General features: G+C 57.3%; 1 protein-coding gene across 2 annotated transcripts; it reads left to right on the top strand.

Moving 5' to 3' along the window:
- The first annotated feature begins 1865 nt into the window (after positions 1–1865).
- PRRT4 (proline rich transmembrane protein 4) lies at positions 1866–12827 on the top strand. Of its 2 annotated transcripts, XM_027573110.2 has the most exons (6): positions 1866–2171; positions 3442–4166; positions 4253–4357; positions 4705–4824; positions 8260–8391; positions 10467–12827. In XM_027573110.2, the coding sequence occupies exons 2-6, from the start codon at positions 3515–3517 to the stop codon at positions 12290–12292; spliced, it is 2835 nt and encodes a 944-aa protein (XP_027428911.2). In that variant the 5' UTR covers positions 1866–2171; positions 3442–3514; the 3' UTR covers positions 12293–12827. The 2 variants fall into 2 exon arrangements, with proteins under 2 accessions (XP_027428911.2, XP_027428912.2); XM_027573111.2 differs by lacking the exon at positions 8260–8391.
- The last annotated feature ends 621 nt before the right edge of the window (positions 12828–13448 follow it).

Raw genomic sequence — 13448 nt, 5'->3', positions numbered from 1 at the left:
ATTTCTGTCTTTCCATTTAGAAGTCTTTAAGTGAACACGATTAGCAGGAAATGAGCCTTTCTGTGAGGAGGATTCAAGGGAAATGTCTCTAGCAGGATAATCTTTATTAAGTATATGAGAGAAAACCAGAGGCTGGATCCCAGTATGCAGCCTTCAGGCAGCCCCTAAAGGATCTGGGGGAGTTCCCTACTAGAAGAAGGATCTTACAGTGATCCCAGAGGGTGCATCCAGGGAATGCCCTTTGCAACGTTTTGTTTAGGGACCCAGAATAAATACCAGAGTTCATCGTTGACATTCCCTGGAGAGAGGTTCAGGTGGTTCCCTGATTTTATCTTACATCAGTTGAAGGAATTCTGTGATAAAAAAAAAAAAAAAGGTGAGTCCTAGATGCCTTTCTGAAACACATCCCATTGCCCATATGGAGCCCAGAATTAATCTTTTTTGTTGTTGTTGTTATTCACTTATCTGATATTTACTGAGCACCTACCCAGGGCATCTCTCTATGTGAGCTTTCTACGTCTCTGTGAGCTCCCTTTGTGAGCTCTCTGTGACGGAGACAACCTGCCCTCAGTAACTCTTTCAACAGCACCCAGCCCCAACCTTACAGCGCAGCAAGAGGGGGAGATGGAATGGGGGTCAGAGGCACATCCAAGGCCATAACATAGTGACAATAATTTTCCTCTCTGTGGCTTGTGATGAGGACTAAGTGAGGATATTCCTAAAGCATCTAGCGTGAAGCTTGGCATACAGCAGGATGTCTGGATTTTGAGGGACAGCTTTATGTGGTGCAGGGAGCCTCCTGTTTTATGTTCTCCTGATACTTTTAAATACTAGCATTTTTGGAGGAACACTTGAAGGGATTTAGAGACTCAAGATAACACAAACGAGCTGAACTACTTAAGTCAGTCACTGGGACAGCCTAACAGGGTCCATAAAGTATCCACAGTGACCACCCTGTTCCTTTGTCATCTTTAACCCTGGGTTAGACTTGGCCTGGTCTCTCTTATATTCCTGAAGCTGCACACTCTTTGATTCCACTGTTCTCTCCTCTGTTACTGGAAACAGGTAATAATCCTCCTCTCACATGCAGGTTAGGCTCACCATTCATTCTTCCTGGAAGACATTTCTGAAACTCTGAGTATTTTTGAGAGATCAGTTTTAGCCAAAAAATAAATAAATAAAATAAATAAATAAATAAATAAAAGTTACACACTGATGGGCATTCTGCAGTTCACCTGTGAAGTGTTGCAGGCACTCCCGTGTAGCCTACAGCTGTTGAAAGCCACCAGGTTCTGGAGAGGTTAGCAGATAGACTGGATACAAGTTCCTGCCAAGCTGTGTAATCTTGGGCAAATTCGGGACTTTTCTGAGCCTTACTTTACCTACCTGTGAAATGGGGACACCCAGAGGTTTGCGGTGAGGACTAATGAGATATTCCACTTCTACTCACCGTGGTTCTTCTTGCCTGGGGTGCCGTCCCGGGGCAAGCTGCCGTGGCCGCGCGCGCGCGCGCGTGTGCAGGCGTGTGCGCGCGCGGGGCTCCGGCCCACGGCTGTGTTTACCCGGGAAGGAGGGCGTGTGGGTGTGTGTGACCGGCCGCCAGGGGAGTGCGCGGCTGCCGTCGCCGGGCTGCTAGCGAGACGCCCGCACCCGCGGCCGATTGGCAGCGCGGGGTGAATGAGCGCGCGTCGGGGCGACGGGCACAGAAGCGGCGGCGCGGGGCGCTGCGGTGCGCGCCCGCCTGCCTGCCCGGGTGGGGGGCGGGCCGCGGGGGGGGAGGGGCAGGGGAGAGGGAGGGAGGGGCGGGCGCGAGGGAGGCAGGCGGGGAGGGAGGGCGGGCGGTCAGAGCGCGGCTGCCGCGGAGCCCGGCGCGGGCGGCTCTGGTGGGGAGCGAGGCTCACAGCCAGGAGGCGGCGCAGCGGGGAGGGAGTGCGGGGTGGCGAGCCGGACCGGGCCAGCCGCGGGGGGACAGCGCTGCGGGCCAGGCGGGGGGCGGCGTGGCGGCGTAGCCGCGGGCGCCGGGACGTGCCGACGGGGCGTCGGGCGCGACCGAGAGAACCGGCGAGCCTCGGCTGAGCGTTGTCCAGCTGGGCGCCTGGGCCGCCGCGACCTCCGGTTCTCGGGGGACTTGGCAGAGGAGACCCGCCTGCGGGAGGGAGCCGGAGGAGCAGGTCGGCGGGTCCGGGCAGGGGGAGAGGGAGAGCGAGAGCGAGAGCGAGAGAGCGAGCGAGCCTTCGAGGGGTGGGTGGGTGTGTAGGGGGACGAAGGTGTGTGATGTGTCTGTACGGAGTGTGTGAATGTGGTGTAGGGGTGTGTGTGCCTCTCTGTGTGACTGTATATACTGTGCGTGTCTGTGAGGGGCGTGCGTGCGTGTGTGTGTGTGTGTGTGAGAGAGAGAGAGAGAGAGAGGAGGCTGGGAGCTCACAGAGCTTGGGTCTGAACCCGTGTAAGAGGTGGGGCTCGGCAGAATCGTGTGTGTGTGTGTGTGTACACGTGTGTGTGCAGGGTGTGTGAAGGGTGAGTGGGTGAGTGTGTCACGGGTGCTAGGTGTGGCTGTGTGTGTGATGTAAGGGTGCCAGGTGCACGTGTGTCCCTGGCTTACCCTCCCCTTCCCCCCCAGATGTGTATGCATGGAGTGGGTGTTGGGGGGGGGCGGAGGTAGGACTCCACCGCAGCAGCCCCTTGCCCGGCCTGCCTGCCTGGCCACCTTCCCCAGGAAGGCGGAGATGGCCAAGCTGCCCCTCCCCCAAATACTTCTAGGGTTAAGGGGAAGGGAGCAGGGCCAAGCCCTGGGAAAGAGGGGAAAGGCTGAAGGGACAGCTTCTGCCAGACCAGGGCACCCTGCTTCTCTGGCCGGAGCCTTGCTGCCTTCTCCTGGGCCAGAGAGCTCAGCCCTGTGCTTTGCCCCTCCCAGGGCCTTGTGTTCCCTGGGGTCTGAGCGAGAGAGAGTGCCAACACCTTAGGTTGGAGCCCGAGGTGGGGGTGGGAGCGGGTTGAGACTCCTCTGTGAGGGTTTGCTTGCTCACAGTTGTGTCAGCAGAAGGGTGCTTGGCACATAGTAGGCCTCAATAAATATCTGAGAGTGGACGGTGAGGAGAGAGAGAAGAGAGAGGGAAGAGATCTGAGTCTGGGAATCCAAGTCCACCCCCTCAGCCATCGGGAGAGGATGGGGGCAGCTGGTTGCCTTCAGACCCCGGTCCCCAGATTGAGCAGGTAGGGGAGGCAGGGGTTTAGGGAGAGGGGCTTTAGCTGGAAGAGAAGGTGGAACCGCAGGAGAGAGATCTGTTCTGGAGCCTGAATGGAGGAAGGAGCTAGCAACTCTTCCCGGGCAGAGCCCTTTGCATCCTGCCCCCACCACCTGCTTCTCGGTGATCAGCAGCCTCTCTCAGGGGGCATCCGATCCCAGGCAGCCAGGGCTCATAGCACCTCTCCTTTCTCCAGGACCTTCAAGCTCAAAAGGTGCTGAAGAACTGAGCCTCCTGCCCACTGAGGCCACCGGAGGCCAGGTGGGGCCATGGCAGGGCATGGCTGCCTGGGCCTGGGGCTGTTCTGCTGGGTCCTGCTTGCTGCACCAGTGGGCCCCCAGCCTGCCTCCTCCGTCACAGGTGTCCCTCTCACCACTTTGACCCCACCACCTCAGAGTGAGGCCTCTATGCTGTCTCTCAACCTGGGACTGAACTTCAAATTCCACCTTCGGGGACCGGCTGCCGCCTGGGGGATCTCTGTCACGGAGACCCAGCCGCTCTCTCCTGGGCCGAGCCAGGAGCCCGAGGAAGAGGTGGCCAGTGGGCTGAGGACTGATCCCCTTTGGGAACTGCTGGTGGGCTCCCTTGGGACCTCCCCGCCAGAGTGGGGCTCTGCTGAAGGCAGCTCTACTCCCTCGGCCTCCTCCCTGTCTCCAGAGTCCACATCCCCACTCTCTGGGCCCACTGACTGGCCCACTGCTCCCTATCAGCCCAGGACGGGCACTGTGACCTGGGACACTGCTCTGACAGCCATGGCACCTCCGTCCAGTGCGCCCAGGCTCCGCCAGAGTGAGCTGGAGCTGAAGTTTGACATGGCACTGAGAGCAGGCGCGGCCCCCACGCTTGAGCATCGAACGCTGCCCCTGCTGCCCAGTCTGCGGGCCAGTCTGGCAGAGATTGCGGGGCGCCTGGGACCCTTTGGTGAGTACCCACCTCATCTGGAGGAGAGCCCCTGCTTGGGCAGCCTGGCAGGTGGGAGGAAGCTTCAGCCTGGGCTTCTTTTGCAGGCTTCTTCGGCACTACTCTGTCCCCACTGCGGAACTTCTCAGGCCCAAGCCCTCTAGGCCCAACTCCATCCCCAAGCTCTGCCTCTAGAGTTTCAGATTCTCCAGGTGAGTGTTGATTTCACTGCAACAGACACTTAGGGAACACTTCTACGTGCCTAGCACTGTGCTGTGGGCCTAATCAGCACCCCCCTTTCTCTTTTGACTCTGTGTTGCTTCTCCCAGGGCATGGGACACGGGACACTGCTCCCATGGGGAAATGCCCTCTTAGCCATCCGAGTCTAGTTTGGTCCTGGTAGCTTAGCTCCCAGCATACGTGTGGTTACGATTTCTGGTCGGGGTACACTGGCTCCCTTAGCATAAGCTCTGAGGGAAGGACGGGATTTTCTCCAAAGCCCCAGAGGCCAAGGCTGGCTGGTAGGTTGGCCCTTGAACCCCATGTGCTCCCTTTCCAGGGTTCTTTGGCACCACTCTGTCCCCGCCGCCATCCCCCCTGGAAAGAAAGCTCCCAAGCTCAGGCCCGTTGGACCCAGCCACTTCCCTAAACTCTGCCACGATGGCAACAGCATCAGTAGGTAAGTGTCCAGTTCACTTGAACATGACATTTATTTAGCACTTACTACATGCTAGCCACTCATCTGCATTCTGGGACTCTTTTATTTCATTGTCATCATAATCATAATCACCATTCTCTTCATCATCACCATGGAGATATATATTAACGGTCTGAGAACAAGTGTTGCTGGGGGCAGTCCCACACAGAGTTAAGTAATGGTCCTCCGGGAGTTCTGTAATCCCAGACAGATGTATCAGAGGCAGACGGATACAGGAACTCCTTCATGGTTCCCACAGCCTCGGTACCAACTCCACCTTTCACGCCAGTCTGCCCGGCCTGCCTCTCCACCCCACACCCCAACCTTGGGGCTCTCTCCTTTGCCGTCTGATCTGATATGACATGTTGTCAGTTATGAGCAGAGCTGGGCCCCTCATTGGAAAGACATTGAAGAGAAGACTTTGAGCAGACAGATGCCACCCTTATTCAAGGAAGCCTTTCAGAATATACACATGGATAAGCTGGTGGTGCAGAGGAAAGAGCAGGGCCTCTGGAATCTTGAGGCTTGGTTTGGAATCCCAGTTCACTTACTAACTGACTGGGTGAACTTGGGCAAGTTATTTAACCTCCCTGAGCCTGAATTTTCTCATATATCTAGGATTTAATAATAATATCTCTCTTGTTATTCTGAAGCTTCCAGATAATGCAAGCTCCTGAAGCTTCCAGATAATGCATGAAGTAGAAGTTTATTAAAGAGTAGCTGTTAACCTTGGTTCTTTCCCTACTGCATCCCAAGTTCACTTCCAGACCCTACCTAACACCACGCACCGTTGGCCTCAAGATGTGATGGGCAACACAACCCACAGGGCGGAGTGCACACTCAGGGAGAGGCTCTGGTAGGTGAGGCCCAGGGAGCCATGGAGAGGGACCTCTAGGCCCGGCTTTGTTCTGCAAAGCCTTTATACTATTGCTGCAAATCGTCTTGGCCACTTCAAAGTAGGAACCAGCTCAGCAGTGGTCCCCCAGCTTCTTCCAGTTCCAGACTTAACACAGAACTTGACTCTAGCTCACTCCCGAGCAGTTGCCGCTCTCCTGGGGAGGCAGCTGACCCCTCCCCATTCAGCCCAGTGTGTAGCGGTGGCAGGATCTGCTGTGGGGTGGGAGGCAGGCTCTGTGGCCCCCAGGGAAGGATGCTGGCTGGCAGTCTGTCAGCCTTGGTGACAGTGCTGGCCAGGCAGGTTTAATGAGTCTGGACAGTGTCAGAGGAAGCCCAGCTCGCTGCCCCACCCCCTCCCCCGTCCTCACTTATGGCTGCAGGAACTCAGCCTCTTCCTGGCTCTTTCTCTCAGATAGACCCAGGAGGGCTGGAGGCCTCTTGGCCAGAAGGTCAGGGACCTTGCTCCAGCCAGCAGCATGTGTAGGGAGTACTGTCTGGAGGTTAGGGGACAAAGGGAGTCTCTGTGTGTCTCCTCTAGGATCTTTCTAACCTAGGTGTGGTTAAGCTTTGATTCTAGGGCTTCTCTTCTCTTGCATTAGACTCCCTTCACCCTGGGCAGAGCTAGGATTCAGCCAGTACACATGGGGAGAAGTTGTGCAGGTCATTAACATACTGAAAGACTTTCAACCCTGTTGATAAGTACCCACTGGCCTTAGCCCCCTGAGCCCTCCCCTCCACTCCCTGACCACCCTGGCTGACGTCTGTTCTGATTGGCTGCCATCTGTGCCATTTACAGTTGTTAAATATTTCGAATGTCAGTTACCCTTACAAAGAGGATCAATCTTCCATGATCCTAGAGGTGGGGGTGGGGGAGAGGAATGGAGCCAGGCAGCTGAATGGGCTACAACTTCTACTGGGAGAGTGATTTCCCAGCCCTTTGATCTGGGCAGCTGGTAGATAATCAGGCCTGACTTTTCCATAAATCTAGCAGGCCCAGCTCCCCGACTCCTCCCCAGCCAGCTGTGACCTCACCAATTACTCACATTGGCATCCAATCTCCTTTCTTGCCCCTGAGGTCAAGAGGGGCCACAGGGCCAGAGTGGGACCACCTTTTAAGAGAGGGCTGCTCAGGAGAGGAACTTACTATCTTCTGGGAGAGACTGAGGGCTCCTTCTGGGGAAGCCTCCAGTGGGGAGACAGGGGATGAGGTCAAGTGGATTCTTCCAAGGCAGAAGCTGGGTCTTCTCTGCCTATCTGCACCCACAGCATGGCCCAGCCCTGGGTACACAGGGCATGCCCACCTGCCCCCAGAAAGCAATGCTCCTACTTCAGAACTACCTCCTCTGAGACCTGAGCTGGGCCTGTACTTTGTCTATGTTCTGGTTTTAATTTTTTTTCCTGGCTTCTTAGTAATGTTAAAAATTTGCTCTAGTTGCCATAGTGTTTGGGGACAGAAGTGAGAGATGGGGTTTCTTGTGCCCCTTGGGTAAGAAGTGGAGCTGGAAGAAGGCGAGGTAGAGCAGACCTCTGAGCTGTGCTTGTCTGCTCAGTGAACAAAGAGGAGGCCGTGAGGGGTGGCAGTCTGGCTCAGGCCGTGGCGCTCCTGGGCTCGGTCCCATTGCCTTTCTGCAGAGCCCGCCCAAGCTGAGGAAAAGCCAAGCAAACTCATCCACTTTGCTGAAGTGGGTTGGGCAAGAGCATCTGTGGGGACAAAGGAATGAGGTTGATAGAGGGGGTGGGTACAAGTATTGGATGCTGCTAACATCAGACTGATACCCACCCCCATCAACAAGCCATCCCAGCTGAATGAACCTCATTTAACTCATGGCTGTGTCTTTATTAGGTGTTCAGGGGTGGTCAGTCCAGCCAAATGGTGTTCTTTATTTTTTTTTTAAAGATTTTATTTATTTATTCATGAGAGACAGAGAGAAAGAGAGAGAGAGAGAGGCAGAGGGAGAAGCAGGCTCCCAAGGAGCAGGGAGCCCGACGCGGGACTCGATCCCAGGACCCTGGGATCATGACCTGAGCCGAAGGCAGACGCTCAACCATCTGAGCCACCCAGGCTCCCCAAATGGTGTTCTTTAAATAGGGTTCACAAAGTGAAACAATGTGTTGCCTTTCTAAGCAAGTTTAGGATGTGCTGAGAGACAACAGTCTTTTTTCTAAGATTTTGTTTATTTTCTATTTTTTTTAAAGATTTCATTTATTTATCTGATTGGGGCGAGGGGAGAGAGCAAGCACAAGCAGGGGGAGCGGCAGGCCGAGGGAGAAGCAGGCTCCCGGCTTAGCAGAGAGCCCAACGCGGGGCTCCATCCCAGAACCCCAGGATCATGACCTGAGCCTGAGCCACCCAGGTGCCCCGACAGACAACAGTCTTTTGTTGGTTAAATCAGGAACTAGTTTGAGGCCAGAAATAGTTACATTCGCATGAACACAAACTGATGACTGATCGGTGATAAACATTAGCTGATAATGATGATACCAACAACAATCATATTTTGAATGCTTATTATGCACCAGGTACTCTGAAGAGCTTTGAACACATCGTCCATTTATCCTCAAACCAGCCTTTTGCAGTAGGTACTCTTCCTGGTTCAGACTTGAGGAACAAGGTGGAACGGGAGCCAGGGCACATGTTGCCATTTGCCGTAGGTGGAGAGCTGTGTATACTTAATTTTTTGGCTGCTTCCCTCTCTGCCCTCCCCAGTTGTCTGATTCTGTCTTCCCCTCCTCTCTCTCCAGAGCTGCTTTCTGCCCCCCACCCCCACTCCTTTTCCTTGTTCTGAGGATTGCTGTTTTGCCTGTTCCCAGCAGGAACTGGCATGGCCCTGGGGGTGGGGGTGCCCCTGGGGTCTTCCTGTAATGTACAGCGGAGACCAGGCGGGAGCATGGCCAGGCAGTTGGGGCAGGAGTCTGGCTGTCAGGAGACCCTTCCTCATTCTTTCTACATCTGCCTCCTATTCACCTCCCCATCCTCACCAGGGTGTCTCCATCCTTCACCACCATCTTTCTCCCTCCATACTTGTTTGCAGCTGCTGTTCTGCGGAGCTTGCTAGGTGGAGTAGGGAGAGGTTCAGCCTGAAGCATCTTCCTTTGCTGCCTGGCCATGGGAAGAATCCTTGGATCTCTTTCTAACTTCTAACTTTCTAACTTCTAACTTCCCTCTTCTCTTGCTCCAGGAAAGTAAATTAGGGATCTTACTCCTCATCCTCTTTCATTTGACACCCCCCCTCCCCCGCTTAAAGATGTATTTATTTATTTGAGAGAGAGAGGGAGCAAGCCTGCTCAGGGGAGAGGCAGAGGGAGAGAGAATCTCAGCAGACTCTCTGCGGAGTGCAGAGCTCAATCCCATGACTCCAAGGGCATGACCCAAGCCGAAACCAAGAGTCAGACACCCAACTGACCGACTGAGCCCACCCCAGGTGCCCTTTGACTTCCCTTTCCCCAAGGGATGTGGGGAAGTTATTGGAGCACGGAATGGGGCCAGGGGCCTAAGTTAGCAAATCCTAGAGCACCTGAGGGGCTCACTCACTAAGATGGCATTTATCCCACTCTGCTCTCCCCCGTGGTTCCTTCCTGGGGGTTCAAGGGTAGCGTCGAGACCCAGGGGAGTCCATTTCAATGTCACCTTCTATAAAGGGGAGTGAGAACTCAAAGGGCATGTACATTAAGAGCCTTAGACGAATGCTTTGTGACTGAGTCAGGATGGGGACCATGGCTATGGGTAAGCTAAGGGTTGGGGGTGTGGCAGACAGGAAGGCCAGGGAATAGGAAAGATTGTATTCTCCTCAGATGCTGGGAACCGGAGTGTCTTACCTCCCCTCGCCCCCCCCCCCCCCCCGCCCCCGCTGCATATATGCATATGTGTGTGTAGGGGCTTTACCTGAAGAGATGGGGGAAGGGGGAAACAGATGAAAAAGGGCAGAGGAAACTTCTCCTAGCACCAAGGTGGGAGTTGGGAGTCAGGGGTGCAGAATAAGAGATAAGCAAACTAGTATTATGAAAAACCTCTGGAATTGTGAGAAGGGGCTCAGACCAGTGCTCAGATCTGGATCCTAGTGGCAGCTCTGCCAGTTTGTGACCTTGGACAAGTCACTTTGCCACTCTGTAGAGCCTGGGTGTCTTCATTGGACAAATAAGAGGATTCATTTATTCAACAAATATCTGCTCAGTGCCAACTCTGAGCCAGGCACCATTTTGGGCATGGAGATTCAGCTGTGAGCAGAGCCAACAAAAATCTTTGTTCTTATGAAGCTTTCTTTCTGGTGGGAGGATTGACCTAGAGGGGCCTTCTCCAGTTCCTTCCAGTTGTAAAATTCTGTGGCTTCTTAAGAAAAACTCTTTTCAGGGCACCTGGGTGTCTCAGTAGGTTAAGCGTCTGCCTTCAGCTCAGGTCATGGTCGCAGGGTCCTGGGATCGAGTCCCGCATCGGGCCCCCTGCTCAGCAGGGATTCTGCTCCTCCCTCTTCCTCTACCCCTCCCCCAGCTTGTGCTCGCTCTCAAAACAAACAAACAAACAAATAAAATATATATAAAAAGGAAAACCCTTTTCAGTAGAATCGCACAGTGATGAAGGGAAATGAACAAGTCGCGGAGAGCTAAGGGGGGGTGGTTAGGGATGCGGAGAAGGATTAGAGCTGAAACTACTGTTGAGTTTGATGGGGAGGGGAAGGCAAGGGGCTGAGAGACCCGGTGAGTTGCCTCAGACAAATGTTCTTTGCCCACAGACCCTACTACCCCCACCTCCGGCCCAGATGACTCCTCTCCTGCCAGCCTTGGGAAGCCTTCGGTGGAGCCAGAGTGTGGGTCAGGGTCCTGCAGTATGGGAGAATTGCCCGAACCCGAAGGGCAGCCTCCTGTGGCTCCGCTGCCCCTCTTCTTCCTGACCCTGGAAGCCAACTGGGCAGAGGCCAGAGCTCGCTGGGGGCTGGCCTGGGAGGCCCACGTATACGGGGTAGGCACGCTCTTTGGCCTGGTGGCCCTGCTGGCGCTGCTGGCCCTAGCCCTCTTGCCCTGGCGCTGCCCGCCCGGCGCCCCCTGCCTGGCGCTGCTGGACCTGCTCCTGCTGTCGGCCGGGACCACGCGGGCCTTCCCGCTCTTCTACGACGCCTATGGGCACCGCGATCGGCTGCCCCCGCTCGCCTGGCTGCTGCTGCAGGACCTGCCGCTGCCCTGCCTGGCCGCCGGCCTGGGCCTGGCCTGCCTGCTGCTGGCCCGGCCGCGCCCGCCGCGGTGTCCCGCCGGGCTGGCCGCGCTGCTGCTGCTGGGGCTGGGGCTGGCGGCCGCGGCTGCCGTCGGGAGCGCCGCCCACCGCTCACTGCGGCCCCTGCGGCTCGCCTCCCGCGGGCTGCACGCCTTCCTCGCCGCCCTCCTTTCCGGGCTCCTGCTGGCGCTCTCCTGCTGGGGGGGGCGGCGGCGGCGGCCCGGAGCGCCCCTGGGAGGGTCTGGTTTCAAGGGCGCCACCCCTCTCCCGCAGGCGCGCAGCCCCTTCGCCCCGCGCGAATCTTGGCGGCGCGCGGCCCGCACAGCCCCGGTGGCGGGCACCTTCGGGCTGCTGAGCGGAGCCCTGCAGGGCTACGAGGTGCTGCACGCCTTGGGCTATGGCGGCCAGCCTGGCCTGGAGGGACCCTGGCCCTGGTGGGCCTTCCAGCTAGGCCTGCGCTTGGGCGAGGTGGGCGTCGCGCTCCCGTTGGCGCTGCTGGGCCTCTACCCCGCGCTCAGCAGCCCCCGTGTGCCGCCGCGCTGCTGGGCCAAGCTCTTCCGCTTGTCCCCGGGCCACGCGGCCCCACTGCTGCCCGGGGGCTGGGTCACCGGTCCCCCAGACAAGGAGCCCCTGGGTGGCGCCATCGCGCGTGGCGACGCGGAGCTGCTGCAGCTGTGCGCCCTGGCAGGGCCAGGCCCCGACCTCCTACTCCAGGGAGGCGGCTGCCGGGGCTTCGAAGGCGCGGCGGCCAACCCGGCCCCTTCTCCGGCCTCCTCTCCCTGCAGCGATTACACCGTGGACTTCCGCCCGCCCTCCCCAATCAACCTGCGGCGCAGCATTGAGGAGGCCCTCTGCAGCGAGGCCCTGCTCACGCCCGGCCTCTTCCAGGGCCCCTCCTTCGGGGAAGCCCTGCCTGGGCTTGGCCTCTACCGCACCACCTCCTTGGTGGCGAGGACGGGGGTTGGGCCCAATGGGAGGTCTGAGAAGGCCTCTGGCTCCCCTGTGCCCCAGGAGCTCCCCTCTCCCGGGGCCTGGCCGGCGGGCAGCAGTGCCTCTTCCGGTTCGCTGTGCGGACTTTCGCGGGACAGCTCGTCCATGCTGCTATGCTCCAGCCCTGACAGGCCCCCACGCTGTCCGCTGGTCTGCGTCCTCAGTCCCCCGCGGCCCTCAGGATGCAGCCCTAGCCTCCCGGGCTCAGGCTCCTACCAGGCCCTGTCCCCACCCTCCCGCGACTCCCCAGAGCCTACTCCTGAGCTGCAGGCCGCGGAGGCTTTGTTGCAGGAGCAATTCCTGGACGCCTGTCGACAGATCGACGAGCTGAGTGTGGGGAGCGACACTATAGACCTGTGAAGAGGTGGCCCCCTGGCTGCCCCAGCCTATGCCCCCTCCTGGCGCCCGCTCTGCCCGAGACCTGCACACTGTAACCCTTCCCCAGTCCTGCCTGGCTCAGATACCTCTCCCAGCTTCCTTCCCCACCCAGGAGTCCCTGGGTGGGTGGGTCAGCAGCCAGGCTCTGTTGATTGGGGTTAGTGCCACCTCCTCTGGAGCCCTGGGCGCGGATTCCCTCAGCTGCAATTCTAGGCTGGCAGGGGTCCCACTTTCCTTGGCATTCACCAGCAATAAAGCTCCAAGGTGCTCCACTCCCGACCACCACTCCCTACTCTGGTGCTGAGTGAGAGGGGCTGTCCTCAGAGGACCTGGAGACTGGCTTCAGTCCCCACACCCACCTGTGCCATGCCCAGGAATCCCATTCCTGTGTGAGTGAGACTCCCTGTCCTCCACACGATCCTTACCCAGAGAAGGGTCCATGGCCCATTGAGGAGACTCCACAGCAGTTGGGTGGGAAGTCAGCGCTTTCAGAGTTAATTTATCAATAAAATATTTTCAGAGAAAGGTCTGACCTTCTTGGAAAAGTTTAGATGAGTCAACAGTAGCAGCGGTTCTATCAGAACTGGAAGACAAGCAGTGTTTGGGTGGGGTGGCTTTCATCCCACACCCCGGTGACCTTCACACCTTCATGCAAGAAGCCTTGTCCTACGGCTGGGATGAGTGAGGGCCCTGGGAGTGACCCCGTGAAAACCCTTTGACTCTCTGGGAAGTGCCTTGTCAGAGATGAAACTGGCAGTGAGAAGTGAGGCAGGACCTCTGCAGTCATTGGTGGAAACGTCTGCATTCTTAGGAGCCCGGCCACAGGCTGTGGTGGACAGCTGGCTAGGGACTAGTCTGTGGTAAAGACCTTCGTGGAAATGTTGATACACATGTCAAGGGCTTGATCGCTTGGAGCTGGGATCCCCAGCAAACTCCCTGCCGTGTTCCCAGAGGCATTCACAGAGGATACAACTGCTCCACCTACCAACAGGGCCTCTTCAAGGTTGGCCTTACAACCCCTCTTTCCCTGCGCTCATCTCCCACAGGTGCAGACCCTCCCTGGAGAAAGCCTATCTTCCCCCCAAACCCTGGCCCCATCCTACCCACCAAAGCAAAACTCACAGTGCAGAGACCCAGG

The sequence above is a fragment of the Zalophus californianus genome, chromosome 12 (genome assembly GCF_009762305.2).
Source record: "Zalophus californianus isolate mZalCal1 chromosome 12, mZalCal1.pri.v2, whole genome shotgun sequence".
Classification (NCBI taxonomy): Eukaryota; Metazoa; Chordata; class Mammalia; order Carnivora; family Otariidae; genus Zalophus; species Zalophus californianus.
Note: the sequence above shows the minus strand (reverse complement) of the source record. Positions and strands in the feature narration are given on the sequence as shown.

Excerpts from the sequence above, each read along its gene's own strand:
- PRRT4 (XM_027573110.2), top strand. The coding sequence starts at position 3,515 with ATGGCAGGGCATGGCTGCCTGGGCCTGGGGCTGTTCTGCTGGGTCCTG. Across the intron at positions 4,358-4,704 it reads TAGAGTTTCAGATTCTCCAG|GGTTCTTTGGCACCACTCTG; the intron begins GTGAGTGTTGAT and ends CTCCCTTTCCAG. Across the intron at positions 8,392-10,466 it reads CATGTTGCCATTTGCCGTAG|ACCCTACTACCCCCACCTCC; the intron begins GTGGAGAGCTGT and ends CTTTGCCCACAG.